The sequence below is a fragment of the Crotalus tigris genome, unplaced genomic scaffold (genome assembly GCF_016545835.1).
Source record: "Crotalus tigris isolate CLP2741 ecotype Arizona unplaced genomic scaffold, ASM1654583v1 scf7180000018354.2857554, whole genome shotgun sequence".
Lineage (NCBI taxonomy): Eukaryota > Metazoa > Chordata > Lepidosauria > Squamata > Viperidae > Crotalus > Crotalus tigris.
This window is the reverse complement of record NW_024096961.1, coordinates 2,519,396-2,536,001: the sequence shown is the minus strand read 5'-3', so window position 1 is coordinate 2,536,001 and position 16,606 is coordinate 2,519,396. Positions and strand designations below refer to the sequence as shown.

The window sequence follows — 16,606 nt, the reverse complement described above, 5'->3', positions numbered from 1 at the left end:
CAATGTGTTGTGTTTTATTTATTTATTTTTTGCTTTCTGTTCTTTTTACTGTTTGCCTGGAATAAATAAAAAATAGGCAAAAATGATTTTACTGTTAAAAGTCAGACATGAGAATGCTTCAATGTAATCATTGGATTTGGATGGAAAGTAATGTCATGCATACAGTACGAATGTTAGGCAGGTTACCAATAAAAATACAGATGAAATCCATACTAAAATGCATCTAAAGCAGGGGTAGTCAACCTTGGCTCTTTTATGACTCGTGGACTTCAACTCCCAGAATTCCTGAGCCAAGGTTGACTACCCCTGATCTAAAGTAACATTGCCATTGTATCACTTTAACATTTTTATCAAATCTCAGTTCTGCTGGCTAAACAAATTCTAGACCTGAGATATAATAGGGAAAAAAAAATATGTGCCAGTCAACCCCCTTCCCCAATTTCTGCTGAATTTCTCACGTAAGATCTAACACACACACACACCCAATAATTTAGTTTGGGTAAGATCCATAATTTCCAATATTACAGCAGAAGGGGGGGAAAGGGTGACTCACTTGGCTTCCAGCTTGTCCTTCTTTGATAAATTTCAAGACAGGCTCCAAAATCAACTATAAAAGAATTCTATACTGAGGAGCTTTGGAGGACACATGCTATAAAGTTACAAATAAAACTAGAAAAAAAACTATTGTGGCATTTTAAAGATTAACATGGTTGTTTTTGTTTCTGATTTTGCAATGGGCCACAGGCAGGTAGATTCATTCTATCTTTAGCAGGCCACAGACAATATTTGGCTATTGTCTGTTTTGTTTTGGCAAAGATATTTTATTTGTGATGGAAGCAGCAGCTAAAAAACCATTGAAATCAAAGCAAAAGGTATCCCAATCTAGATACCCCATAAAATAAATGGGCAAAATGCCATAATGTCATGTCCTCCAAGAAATTTTTGCCAAAATATCTGCCAGAGTCTCTCATTGGAGTGCTTGCCTATTTTAACTGAGGCTAGAAAATACTTTCTGAAAGTTACATAAGAGCAGTGGTGGGATTCAAATATGTGAACAACCGTTTCTCTGTGTGGATGCCGCTTCTGGAAGTCTGTTCTGGGCCTGGGCAACAAAAAAATTAGCTACCGGTTCTGCCGAACTGATGCAAACTAGCTGAATCCCACCACTGGATTATTGTAAGGCTACATTAACAGAATATTGCAAATCTAAAGGTTCAAAGGTACAAACTTCCTGCCACCTTTACCTGCTTGATCTTTTAGAGCAGATCTTTCCCAAGTTTCTTTATCTGACCATTAAGCCACTGGGAGTTCCTGCCTCTCTTGTGTGATTGTTTCCTAGGCAGCGTCTCTTCCCTTCATTTTACAAGTCATCTACACACATTTCATAGCATACAAATGCAATTTCCCTTATGTATGTAGACACCATGAATGAGAAAATAAGAATTTATAGCTCTTATTCTTAGTATCAGCACTGGACAAATTTATCAGGTTTCCTTTTACTATTTATTAGAAACAACTGCATTGATGCTTGCTAAATATTGGTTATGCTGCATTACAGGTAGTCCTCAACTTATGATCCGTTGCTTAGTGAAAATTCAAAGTTATGATAGACCTCTCCTGGTGTACTCCTGCCACACACACACACACACACACACACACACCAGAATCACATTACTGCATATTAGTAACGGTCCATATTCACAGCACCTCATTTTAAGCTGTATGGGACCTCATTTTATGAGGTTTTTATCAAATACTTGCATTTACTTCCAGTTTTTGCAAAGCAGCTCCTAGCAAACAATTGGTTTTCTTAACAACTGCAGTATTCGCTTAATAACCACTGCCTCAAAAAAGGTCATAAAATCTGCTCAGTTACATGGGCAACTCACTTTATGATTGCCACAACTTACAACTGTAATGGGCAGGCACTATTACAGTCATAAGTAGAACATAAGAGAACTTACCTGTATATCCTTGTTTATCTGAAGGACTGAGAATTCGTATCTTAGAATGTTCTAATTTTCCTTTTAGTAACGGAACTTACTGTAAATGATAGCTTTGGATCACCCCCATTTTTTAATTATTGTAAGTTTGTTCAATCCAAAAGAAACTTGTCTAGCAAACGTGCACTGTAGGAACACAACCCTTTACATCAGGGGTGGGGAACTATGGCCCTTTTATGACCTATGGACTTCAACTCCCAGAATTCCTAATTCAGCTGCATTTAATAATGTTCCATTTTTGTCACACAAAATAATAATTCACCAGCAGCTTTCAGAGGGCTGTTTGGGTTGCATACATAGATTCAGGAGGACACCTAAGGATGTACGGTTTTAATTCTGTCCCAGGATACCTGATAGGCCTTTGCTTTGACCCAATAGGCTCAGAATATGATTAACATCAAAAACAATGGAGAAAAAAATTGTTCTATCCATCTATCTCATATCAAAAGGCAATACCCCCTCCCAAATAAATGAAAATTTAAAAAGATTACTTGATAAAAAATAATATACCACATGATCAAAATATTCTGCAATGCATCTTGATGCCCCTTACACAGATTAAACAACTAATCAGATAATGTTATTGTTAATATTGTGCAAATCAAAGAGGAGGAGGGTAAAGGAAAGAAATTCTATTTATTTTAGTATGCAAAGATAATTAACAAATGCAAAACAATAGATATACAGTACAGAATTAACAATATAGTGTAAATCACTAAAGGTGTACACCTTAAATGAACTCAAGCTTAAGAGGAAAAATAAAAAGGAAGAACAAAGGAAGAGGAGAACAAGGAATACAAAATGCAGCTGTGAATGAAAATTCAATTCATAATCCTTCCCCTTAGCCAAGGAAATACAGTTAGAACAAGCAAATGCCTAATCAAGAGCTAAAAAGTTTAATAGCCTGAATACAAGTAAGCTTAATAGCAGAACATGGTTTTGTTTTTGTTTTTTTTAAAAAAACAACCTTCTGCAAAAGGATGTCAGCAAGAACTTGAAGAGGTAAAATAGTTTATAGCATTTTCAACATTATGAAATGATTTCTGAGTGCTGATGATTACAAACAAAGCAAAGACAGCTGGAAGGACACCTCATGAATACTGTAATTTTTTTTTCTTTCAAGCAATCTTCCTCTTCACATTGAACATCTTTCTGCATTATTGAAATGTTTATGGTGCAATCTGAGGGAAAGCACAATATAAGACTGTCACCTCATTTAATTAGTTCATTCCCTTGCTTAGTGCAGGATCTACTAGAGTATCTCTGACACAGAATAACCATGTAGCTTCTGTGTTAACCAGGCCAATAGCAACAGCAATATCATTTAGACTTCATAGTGCTTTATACCCTCTCTAAGCGGTTTATAGAGTCAACTTATTGCCCCCAACAATCTGGGTCCTCATTTGAACAACCTCGGAAGGATGGAAGACTAAGTCAACCTTGGGCCCATCAGGATTGAACTGCTGGCAGTGAGCAGTGAATTAGCCTGCAGTACTGCACTCTAACCACTCTGCCACCATGCTCTCAGTATCTCGACTTGCTTAGGAATCTCCTATTGTATACCTATCTCAGTGTTTGCTGGATGGTACGGAATATGTGAAGTCTGTGTGTAGAAGACCATTCTGTCTCAAAGTTCTATAATGTCCTGGGTAATTGGGGAAGGGGGAGAGACCTTTAAAAAGGGCTAGCAACCAGTGTTGGTTTCTATGAACGCAAAGCAAATAATACAATATTGTTGCAAACATTATTCATTATTCTTAGAATCATAGAACTGAAGCGACTGCACAAGTTATCCAATCCAATCTTCTACTCGGCATAGGTTGCACTCGATCATTTCTGATAAATGACCATCTACCTTGTTTGGACGTTTTCAATGATGAGAACTCAGCTGGTTGTGGAATTCTGGGAGTTGAACTCCACAAGTCTTAAAGTGGCAAAGTTTGGAGACCCCTCACCTAGAAAATAAGGCCATTCTACAAATATGCTGCATTATCATCTTTTCAAAGGCCTAACCCAATACAGACTTCAAGCTGATAGATCTGTAATTTCTTGGGTCCTCCTCCTTCCCCTTTCTGAAGATGGGAATGCTATTTGCTCACCTTTTGAAACCTTAGTAGTTTTTCAAAAATTTTCAAAGATTACTGATAAAGGCTCCTTCAGCACTGTCAAATGTAATTTACCTGGTCCTGTAGACTTTAAATTAACTAACTGCTGCCTTACCCTAGCCTATCTTCTGCCTTCTCCTCCCCCCAATAGCATAACTATGGTCAACTAAAGCTCAATTTCTCTTCTGGGAGAAGACTGGTGCAAAATTAAAAATCCTGCCTTCTCATCTTCACCTATTATTGCTTTATTCTTGCTTCCTCACAACAGACCTATCTCTTTGACTTTCCTTTTATTTCTAACCTACCCAAACATACTTGTGTACATACATTATGATTTATGTAAACTAAAGTGCATATAAAGGGAGTAGTTACTGCAATAATTTCTGGTAAAGTAACAGAGATCACAAATGGCTAACAGATTTTGTTAATACATTTTAATTGGCTTTCCAGATAAACTGCTTATAGACAGATGGACAGATTATGCTTACAGAATATCAAACTATTAACACAAAGTCTTAGATTGGTACAATACTGTTATCACTGATGTGGCACAGAATTCCATACTGTATATATGGTTTGCTTTTTTTCAGTTGTATCCTGAAAGTTTCTGCATTTTATACACTTGACAAACTCCAGTCTAAGAAAATAAAACTCTTTTTATAATTAACTAGCTTATTTGTGAAGGCTACGATTATATTTATGCCCCTTCTACTGCCTAATAAATATATACATTCAAGGGCTTTGCAATGCCTTTGATTCCATTCCAAAAAAGGGCTTTAGAAAGCACAGGAGAGCAAATGTGGCACCTGCTTGCAACTCTTTAAAGCAGCCATATTTTCCCCTATCTCTCACAGGATATTCATCGAATCCTGAGAAAAGATATGAAGGTTTCAAAGAGCTGTAGGCAGGTGCTATGCTCACAGAACTGGGTGTGTCAAAACATTTGTTGAAACTAAATCAAAAGGGCTGCATAATTCTAATAAATATATTCAGGAGTTTAACTTATAAAATACACTCCAGCAGATGGGCATTCAATCCAGGACTGAAATAAAGAACGAAAGAGGAAGACTCAGGAAAAGTATTTTTGTATCTAGTGCTGTCACTTAGATATTGAACTAATTCACAAAGGCCTTTCAAAATACCATCTGGATTTGTGACCCAGCAAAACATTCATTCAATAGACAATAATATGTAGAGAGGTAATGTCAACAAGAAACTATGAATAGTAGTAACGTAGTCTAGTACACAAAGTACTTGATTGCTTATATATATGTATGTAAGAGATATAAAAAAAATGAAAAAGTGGGATAAAGAAGAAGAAAGATATCTAAAGAAGCAACTCCCAATCTTCTTTGTAGAAAACAGAACATATACAACACCATAACAGAGTTGGAAGGGACGTTGGCGGTTTTCTAGTCCAACCCCCTGATCAAGCAGGAGACCCTATACCATTTCAGACAAATGGTTGTCCAATCTCTCCTTAAAAACCTCCAGTGATTGAGCACCCACAACTTCTGAAGGCAAACCATTACTAGCATGATTATTCACCACTTCCAGCCTCTGAAATTATATATTTTGGATCCCATTTTTGTCCATTTGCAGCAAAAAGTCCATAAAGGGTTTCCACTCTTCTATAAAAAATAATTATTGTTGCTCCTTCTTTAATTAGACAAGTCAATTTAGCCATTTCAGCCACTTCTACTCTCCTCACATTCCTCTCCTCCATTTATATAGGAACCTAGTAAAAATAAAATTAAAAAAATATATATACCACTGGTCCCTATATTTGTTTAAAACTTTTATAGTCCAAGTTTTAATGTGCTTTTTGCTGCAAGTTAATTCCTGAAGACTTTTTCTCTTCTTTTTCTGTTAAACACAGAAGGTTCAGTTAAACTGTTACTCCCGAAAATTTTTTAGTTTTTAAATAGTTACTATCTAAAGTGCTTAAGAAAGTGGGATTTGGTATCTATTAAAGCAGGGGTGTCAAACTGCCGGCCCACAGGCTGGATGTGTTACAACGAAATCGCGCCCACCCCATTGCCGGCAATGGGAAAAGTTGCGATACATCGCAACACATCACATGATGTTATAAGTTTGAAACCCCTGTATTAAAGGCTCCATTGAGGCTGCAAATTACATCTTCCTTGGCTCCATGTACTTTTTACTCATGAGGTGCTTGCAGAATCCTTTGGTTGCTGCAGGCTTCCTCATAAGGAACTGCCATCCAGAGCACACATGAGCAATTTTTTTAGCTTTTCTTTGTCTGAAGAAATTTTGTAGGAACAACCACGTCAGCAGGCAGAATTCCATCCTTAGCACCCATACGCTTTCAGAGATGCATCTATCCAGGATTTTTCTCACCTTGAAGTCCCCAGGTGATAAAGTCGCCATATCTGATGGCATTTGTATTGATGAAACAGTATAGTCCAATTATAAATCCTCAATATTGAGAATAATGCTCTACTATATTTTCTTGGATAAAAACTGGATAGGTAGTCCTCAATTATCATAATTAGGACCAGCAACCCTGTTGCTAAGCAACATAGTCTTTAAGAAAGACATCAGGTGATTGTGACTTGTAATTTTATTGTTGGCTTCTTCATTGTGCTTTGTTGGAAACTGGCTATGAAGTGTACAATTGGAGTTCCCAATAACCGCAGGATGTTGTAACAGTTGCCAAGGGCAGGGACTGGTCATAAAGCTACTTTTTCAGCACCATCGTAATTTTGAAGAGTCATTAAATAGGGCAGTCATTAAGCGAGGAATACCTGAAGTAATCATTTGCTTGATATCAATAAATGTAGGAAAGAGACTGGCAGAGCCAGGGGGAGGAGTTAAACTAGGCCTCAGTTTAGAATCATTTTGTAGCCACAAGCGAACTAAGTCCAACCCCCCCCCCCTTGAACACCATTAACACTTATCTAGTTCTGTCCAGGTGCTAACTCTTAATATGAGGAGATTCCTATGTATAGGCTGTAATAATAAATCACTTAATTATAACCTTTACATGTGGATCTGGTTTTTTCATGCTTGACAATAAATAAAGCACATCCTATTTCATTTCATCACACCTAAATGTTTTCATACTTTGCCCCCTCAAACAAAAGCAAAAAAATAAATAAAAATCTCTCTTCTTCTTTTAAATATGAACCCGGAAAAACGACTATGTCAGTATATAATATGGATAATCTTGCCATCGCTAGGTATGACTGAATTACTTTGACATTAACTGCATTTATCAACCAAGCATAAACCTTAGAACAGGGGTCCTCAACTTTGGCAACTTTTAAGACTTGTGGGCTTCAACTTCCAGAATTCCTCAGCCAGCTTTGCTGGCTGAGGAATTCTGGGAGTTGAAGTCCACAAGTCTTAAAGTTGCCAAGGTTGGAGACCCCTGCCTTAGAATGAATTTAAAATTGTGCAGAGGGTTCTACAGTGTTACGTCTAAGCCTGGTAAACCGCAAAATGCTAAGGAGTGTCCAGCTCCACATCCAATTGAAAGCAGCTCTGCAGAACAAAGAGCTCCCACAGGCTGAAGAAGACAAACATTTTCTTCTGTTCCATTGCCACACATGCCGTGCTCATTCCATCCCCAGGAAAAACACTGATTACCTAAGCGAGAAGAAAAAAAAATTAATCAGCATATTAAAAGCAGCCAGTGAAAAATTGTAACATCCAAAATCCTAATGAATCGTATTTAGCAAAGCTCACTAACCTTGCTGAGTGCCATCCTAAAAACAAAACAAAAAAATGAAGAAAAAGAAGGTATACACCACATGTAGTCCTCTACAACTATTCATTTAGTGACCATTCGAAGTTACGTCAACATTGAAAAAAGTAACTGATGACTGTTTTTCACACTTACGATCATTGCAGCATTCCCCCATGATCACATGATCAAAATTCAGCCGCTTGGCAACTGGTTCATATTTATGACGGTTGCAGTGTCCTGGGGTCATGTGACCCCCTTTTGTGCCCTTCTGACAAGCAAAGACAATGGGGAAGCCAGATACACTTAACAACCGTGTTACTAACAACAACTGCCGTGATTCACTCAACAACTGTGGCAAGAAAGGTCATAAAATGGGGCAAAACTCACTTGACAACTGTCTTACTTAGCAGCAGAAATTTTGGGCTCAATTGTGGTCATAAATTGAGGACTACCTATACCAATTTACAGGCCTTCACAAGGATTAAAAATTACGATGTAGGAACTGCATAGTGGATCATTCGTAATAGTTCAGTTAAAAAGGGAATAATGTGTTGTGAGAATAATACTTACAATCCAATTTTGCTCACATAACATTTCACTATTTTCCATGATATCTTCTCTATCCTTTGTCAGATCAAGAACCAAGATTGATTGTTAGTGGTATTTAGAGATAGAAATTCTGTATGAAATTCTCAAACACTTAAAATAATCTGATGCCAAAGGGAACTCTTTGTCTGAACAGAAGCAATTTGCTTGTGGGAGAATTATTTCAACTATTCTAATGCTCTTTTTGGCACTTACCATCGAAGAAAAATACAAATAAAATGATTCTTTTTTAAAAAAAAATTCATTAAGTATCTACATGACATTTAGTATTGAATAGATTTCTCCAGGGAAGAAACTTCAGCTGAATAATAAAAACCAAATTTCTAACAGCATCTTGCGGAGTACTTCAACCACCAGAGAGGCAATAGCTTTTATCATTGCAAGAAGCAGTTTTGTTTACATCACCTGTCTTTGTGAAAAAGGAGATCTTTATAGCAGTATTTTTCAACCTCATCAACTTTTAAGATGTGTGGACTTCACCTCCCAGAATTCCGCAGGCAACATGTAGGCTAAGGAATTCTGGGAGTTAAAGTCCACACATCTTAAAGTTAATGTAGTGGAGAAACTTTGTTTCATAGAGGTTATGAGGAACTCCATTCTGAAAACAATGCAGAGCAGACTGCAATTTCCCAGTATTTTATAAAAGGTTTCTTGAATTTTGACAGTGAAAATCTCAAGTCACATGTGAAAAGAAAAAAATCTCTAATGAGGCTTAGGGACATATACTTTTGACCAAGAAAATTAATTGTCAGTCTTGCCAAAAATGTCAATATAAAAAACTTAAGGGAAAAAAATAATATAAGACAGTTGTGGAAAGAATTCCCTTGATTCTACTTTATGTTATGGCTATAGCTGGTTTTTTCCAAAGTCAGCAAGAAGAAATCAGTATATACTTGTGATTTCAGACTGTAATACTAAATGCCCAGAGGCAAACTCCTTGTATACAGTCACAGCAAAAAGATATTGCTAATGAATTACTCAAGTGTATGATAGTGAGGGTCCCTGATGAAATTCTCATGGATCAAACCCCAATCCATCCAGTTTGTTAAAGCATTTGTACATCCACTTGGATTCAGGTCTTTAAAGTTGAATGTATGTTGTATAGGACAAAACCAACAGCATTCTTGTCATGGATGGACCAGTGAAATTCCAGATCCAAAGACCAAGTGGACAGTATTGTCACACAAAGGAGGAAATGGCATAAACTCCTATGACAGTGGTGGTGAACCTATGGCACACGTGCCAGAGGCAGCACTCAGAGCCCTCTCTGTTGGCACACGTACCACTGCCGCCAGCAGCAGGTCCATCAGGCCACCACCGCCACCCGGAGCAGGAGCCCCGCCCAGCACAAAGGAGGCGAGGGGCCAACTAGCAAGCTCGAGTAGAGGTAGTAGAGCAGAAGTCACCACCATTGTCGATTGATGGACTGGAAGAAAAGGGAGGGGGAAGCATTTTACATGTGTGCATGCGCACACGGGGCTGCGAGCATCAACACACTGCATGATACTCACTAGCCCTGCCCCGTTCTTATGTGGTGCAGCACCTTGTATCTGCACCCTGTGGCGCGGCAGCGGCCATTTTTGCGCCTTGCAGCATGATGGCCCATTTTTGTGCCCCCGGGTTTTGCGTGCCAGAGGCAGCATTCAGAGGAGCCTCCCTGTCCCCCCCCCCCCGAGGGCACCACAATGCTGATGTGGCCCTGGCACTTTGCAATAAATAAGTGAATTTTGGGTTGTGGTTTGGGCACTCAGTCTCTAAAAGGTTCACCATCACTGTCCTATGACATACCATAGGAGAATTTTAAACTTGTGCAAGACACCAAGGAATGTCATTATATTAAAGCTGCAATGAAATTTCTAGAGGTGTTGCTTTTGTTGATATTCAGGAATATAAATTGCAAACTAAGTTGTAAGGGCCATTTACTCTGATTCAGAGAATGGGATCTTTTTAACTACAAAATAGACTTAGGAATGAAAGAACTAAGTCTATCTTACAAACTACTGGAGAAGATGGGTTGAGAAAAAATATTATTATTTCATAAGTAGCTCACAATTCAAAAAAGTTAGCAAAGCAATTGTATAGTTCCTTGTGAGTCATATAGAAATTATTTTATTTTCATAAATAGAAAAAGCAGAAGTACCACTAGAAGAATTGGAAGAATTGACAACTAAATCAGACACTACAGAATTAGTAGAGTACATGCTTGATATGATAGGCCCAAAACCAATAAAGCAAAACCTTAAAGCATTCCACAAAGAGTCAGAAACACATTGCAAAACAAAGTACAGAACATACAAAATGAAATACAGTTAGGTGCCAGTCAACGTGTGTATGTCACATGTATTACTAAGTCCCATGCAAATGGTAAAGTTAGATTTTCTGCCAATTGAGCGCAATCAAGTTTGACAGTTACCCTATGCCATAATTATCTCATAATCAGTTACCATGGGGCAAAATATTTATTTGCTATAAATTTATGTAAGGGATAATTGTGAGTTCCCTTCAAAGAAGTCTCCAAAGGAAAAATATATTTTGCTGCACCTTTTATTTATTTATTGAGCATATGACGATGGTACATTAAGCCAGGAGTCTACAATGTTAATGTAGAGTAGTAGTTTGGTTGCCTAAGATTGCTAGTTCATTTAGTTCATGCTTGCATGGTATCTAGGGTGCAACACAGGGGTGAACTAGTTCCACATACAAAGTAGCTAATGTGTTCTACAGGACAGTCAGTATCATTGGGGGCTTTTTTCTCTGCCGGTTTTTACCTCAAGTTGGGCAGATCTGGCATGGGTTGGTTTCTTGTCTTCACTGTTAGTCCCAGTGGAGTTGTACCTATTTATCTACTTGCATTTGCATGCTTTCAGACTGCTAAATTGGCAGAAGCTGAGGCAAGTGATGGAAGCTCACTCTGTCATGCAGTGTTAGGCTCAAACTGCTGAAGTGCAGGGAATCAGCCTTCTCTAGCCAACAAATCCAGCATCATTCAGCTGCTGGGCCACCGTGCCTGTCTGCACTTGAAGGACTATAGTTTGTAAACATGCCTTTCAGCTATAAATGGAGCTCCTCCAACCTTCCAGAGATTCATGGACAACAGACTTCCAGACCAGGGAAAATACTGGGAAGCTCACCTGGATGATATTTATTTAAAGCTCTATCAGAACATGTGCAGTAGTTAAAAGATGTTATATCCAGTTTCAATACAGGAGGCATAACTATCAATTCAGCTAAATGTCACCTGGGATTTTCTAAACTGCATTACTCAAGTTACATAGTTGAGCAGCAAAATATTATAAGAAAAAAAATATGCAAGCTATTCAACAGATACATCTTCCATGAACAAACCAAGATCATTCCTAGGATATTTGGAATATTATGGAATATCTCATTTTTCCACCAACACAAAAGCCTCATAGACATCTGCATGTGGCAATTTTTTTTTCAACAGTTTATATCCTCTCTTAAGAGGTCAGATTTTAACCTTCCATTTATTTTGCATGGTGATACCTCTGATATAATCAGAGGAGTTGTGTTAATGCAAAAGATTAATGATGATGAGCATCCAATTTTATATCTTTCAAGAAAGTACTTACCAAGGGAAAGGCTATTGTCAGCCTTATAAGGTAGGTCAGACTAACAAACCAATCCCATTAGGTCTAATTGTTTTTTATTTGAAAAAAACAATCTCAACAGAAGACACCTCCTCACTTTATCTTCATGTGAATTCAGAAGGGTCCTGTCTGAGGCATTTTCTCAAATTACAGAGAAACCTACAGTATGCTAGTGGAAGCTTTATAGTTTACCTGTGAATTCAGTACAATGACAGACCACCAACTAATAGTTTGATTAGGGAAAAAAATGAAACTTCTTAATAAAAGACTTAAACGTTATTATTTGATCTTTCAACAATTAAATGTGTCATGCAGCAATAGGCAGAAAACCGGCACCAAGCTATACTCCCTTTCTATCTTCATAGGAAACTGATCCAGAGATAGCTATCTGTGCACTGTGTATCTTTGACACCTGTGAAAGTCCCAGTCCTTTTCATAAAAGAGGAGGGCATCTTATTGACCCTTCACCTATTCTTACCCAAACAAAAGAGTTTGTTTTCACTTTGCTGATACAGAGATTACAGTAAGAGTTAGTTTTGTCTCTCGTGGAAAAGCTCTCGTAGATGGTGGGCTACACCAGTAAAAGATGTCATGCTCACATTAGAGGTGGAATGAAACCCAATTAGGAAAGAGAAGAAAGTTGGAAATGGAGATAATGGCTTGTGGCTCAAATGGCTGAAATGGCTGAGTTGCTGGTTTTAGTAAAACCCATTATGGTCTGGTAAACCTGGTTTACCTGACTGGTTCTTAGGCAGCTAAAAAAAATGCTGGAAAGAATTGCTTGGACATGATCCAAAGAAGCATGCTGCAGAGGAGGAGATGATGGAGTTGAAGATGGCAGAAAATATTATGATCAAGAGTTTACCTATCATGGAGAAAAGAAGGCACGACATAACAAGTTGTTAATCTGATTGGTGGAGGATGCTGCCAATATAACTATAAGCTAACCCTAGTTTGAAATATTTTAGTATTTAGAAATATACAGAAGGTGGGTATGTGCAAGGTGCATATATATCTTAAGTTCATATTATAACCTGCTGCATGATTTGTGTTTAAAATGGCTCTGCGCTAGAAGTTAGAGTTGAGAGGGGAAAATGCTCATTTAATATAACTGCAATAGACTCTGTCAGTTGGGAGAAGAAAATTGTTCACAAAGAATGCAAAGCAATTAGTGAAACTGCATGACTGTTCTAATAAAGTTTGGCTGAAATTGCTTTCTACCATCTTTTAAGTGAATAATAAAAGGGGGGAAAACACTGGAAAACGGTGCGGCTGTGCTTCTTTCAATCAGATCCCTTCAACCCATGTGTGAATCCCATGGCACATTGCCTATAGAAAGGGCACTCACACAGATGTGACCCAGTTTTAATTAAACTGCTATGTCCCATATTATTAAAACCTTTTGTCCAATTTTCTGTCCTGATAAGTTATACAATTGTGTTTGGTGAATGCTTTAGCATTCGTATCCAATGACTCTTCTATAAGTTTTCATATGAGAAATTAATGACTAATATCCAGAAGGATAAAGATACCCAAGAATCCACAATAGAACATTCTTCAAAGACAGCAGGTATCTTGTCTGGCAGAGCAACCCTTTGAAGTGAGCTAGTCCCACATTACGGTCATTTTGCAATTGATCTGGAAGACCCTGTAACCATTTTGTGAAAGTGCTCACAAAACACGTTCAAAATACCAGATATGCTCCCCAACCTCTGCAACAAGATGAAAAGGTTTGGGGAAAATATTGTGAATCATAAATAAAAATATCGTCCACCAAGTGATTGATGGATCTTCATTTCTTTGAAGCAAAAAGCAATCTATTACCCATGCATGAAAATGAATATTGGAGAAATTTCTTGTAACTACGGTGTGGCTTAACATCACAAATGATGAAATGTTAGAAGAGAGTAAGATGTTAAACTTATGGCTAAGTTTCAACGGATTTTCCTGAGCTCATTTGTTATTCAGCTGTTATGTGGCAAATAAGAATAACCACACGAATACTGCCTTCAGATGCAAAAGGGGCCACTTGTGATGTAACTTAGTGTGCTCTGTACTTGGTAAGAGACACTTTCTCTTTTTCGTGTGTGTGTCTCTATTTCTCATATCAGGTGATTCAGCAGTTTATTTTCTTTTGGCTGTACATCTGAAACCAGAAGTGAGAATATCAACATAGAATGATAAAAGCTATTCTTACGTTCTAAGAGGGGTAGTTTTGCATGTCAGAAATTCATTGAGAAAACATGTTCTCTTTTCCTAAGTTTATGCTGCTGATTTGAGCAAGAGAGGATAGGCATTAGGACATGGATGTCCAATCTTTCGTCTTGCCTGGTCTGCAATGAGTGAAGAGGAATTGTCCTCGGCTGCATGTATAGTTAACGTATATAAATAACAAACCTTTTATTTTTTTTATATAAATCCTGTGAGGCTGTATTATAAGCTCTCCAGGGCTGCATGTGGTCTATGGGTCACGGGTTGGACACGCCTGCATTAGCATCTCAGAATTTGGCTGCTTAAATAATTGTTAAACCAACCAGACAAAGGTCTCCCTAGGACAATAATCAGCTCAAATATCCAAATTTTATTCAGGATTACTTTCATTTCATTTCATAACTCTACCCTTAGACAGACTGAATTCATAAAAGTTTCCCAATTTTAATGCAACTAGTTATAGCTGCATCCTCTTCTTGCTTGCCTAAATTGGTTTATATTTTTCCCAGGGTTTAAAAAACGTATTTAAGTACAGCATAAATATCTATCAGTTTTACATGACGACCAGCACCCTGATTTAAGAATTGTAAAAAAATACTTTTCAAGCTAAAAATCAAGGAAAATGATTAGCCCACACAATTCAGAATTCCCTGTCATATAATATGATAACGAAACAATAAGCAAGATTGAAAGAAGGAGAAGCAGGAATGAGCTGCAAGATCAGCATTACTTGCAGCGCTGCACTTTGGCTAACGCTGGTGTTTCTCAACCTTGACAATTTTAAGGCATGTGGACTTCAACTCCCAGAATTCTGGGAGTTGAAGTCCACATGCCTTAAAATTGTCAAGGTTGAGAAACACTGGGCTAACCCAAAGATCAGAATAATTTTGAATACAGCAGAAGATCAAAGGGCTAAAATTGCAGAAAGTTTTTTTTTTGTCTCTTGAGATAATTAATTTGTGAATGTAAGTGCATGGAAGGTGCAAGAAATCTGCTCTGCCAGTATATCTTCAGCTGAGGTTCTGAATATAATGTTAATGACAGTTTTTAATACAGAACAATTCACTGGAAGATAACACTAGACAGTGCAGGCATTGATTCTGTCAGCTTGTTGGAAACCCACAGCTATTCTCATGCTTTTTAAGAGAACATCATATCTGAAATAGCAAATTATTTCCTTTTACCCAGAAATCTAAGTCTACAAAATAAACAGCCTTTTTGTCTAAAAAATTAGTTTTCCAGGAGACAAGACATTTCTCCCCCCCCCCTTTCTTTCTTAAGTGCCAGTACAGCCCATTTTCCTGTGCAAAGATGCTCAATTGTTAACATAATTCTGCTGAATCTAATACCCCTGCAGCATACTTGCTATTTTGAAAGGACAGAGATGCTGGGTTGCTATAGAAACAAGGCGGCAAGTCTTTAGATTGCTCATCCCTGAAGAGCAACCCTGTCAATATATTTAAAGACTGCAAATAAAAATGTAAGCAGCAACAAAAAAGTAAAAGAAATTTTGAACAATTGTTTAATACTAGCCCTTCAGTTTAGACACTGTCGTGCTCTTTTTTTATGGGCCACCCAAAACAATGTCTTTCAATACTCTCTAAAGTATGAATGAAAATCATCAAGCTGCAATAATATCCAGTTTAGCTACTTAAAGAGACGCATGCGCGCAATGTAAGGTATCAGTTCTTACATGCAAACATACCTACAAGCTCTTCCTTTTCATGGTAATCAATGTTGTGCTTGGTGCAAAAAGGGAGTAAGAAACAATAAGCCAAAAGGTTAAATAAATAAAGGAACACAGGCAAAACTAATTTATATTATTTGCTATGCTTCTGTATACTTTACTATCCTTGCAAACCATCCTTCTCCCACATTCATACAACAGTTTGCATGCTACCTTTTGTGTCTTTAAAGTTCTTACACTTCTTTTTTTTTCCAGAAAATCATCAACTTAATTCAACCACAACTTGTAGTGGTCTTCCTTTTGATCCATTTATTCTTTTTCATATATTTGTTTTTCAGCTTGTTCCTCATCTATTATCTTTAGATAATCGAACAACCTCAAATACTTTTCCATACTAGTTGCCCACTTTTGTATTCAGTTCACATGTATTCAGCATCCATTCATTCTTGGCCCTGTCTCATTTCGGTTTTTCACACTTTTTAAAGTACACCATCCCACTCTATTCAATTTATTATGTTCATCTTTATATACCAGACTATCATTTCCATACAACAAAGCAGACAGACACATGCTCTTATATTTTTGCTTCTTTTGACAAAACAGTCAGTCCTTTGCACTAGACCAGTGGTTCTCAACCTTTTTAATGCCGCGACCCCAACCGGTCGTAAGTC

At 37.5% G+C, this 16,606-nt stretch overlaps 1 protein-coding gene across 2 annotated transcripts in view; it reads right to left on the bottom strand.

The window, feature by feature from the left end:
• Positions 1 to 4,520: 4,520 nt before the first annotated feature.
• SERGEF (secretion regulating guanine nucleotide exchange factor) overlaps positions 4,521 to 16,606 on the bottom strand; it is a 77,465-nt gene continuing 65,379 nt past the window's right edge. For both annotated transcript variants that reach the window (XM_039350807.1, XM_039350809.1), the window contains one exon: positions 4,521 to 7,720. In XM_039350807.1, coding sequence (XP_039206741.1) covers positions 7,539 to 7,720 — 182 coding nt within the window. In that variant the 3' untranslated portion in view covers positions 4,521 to 7,538. The remainder of the gene's footprint in view (positions 7,721 to 16,606) is intronic.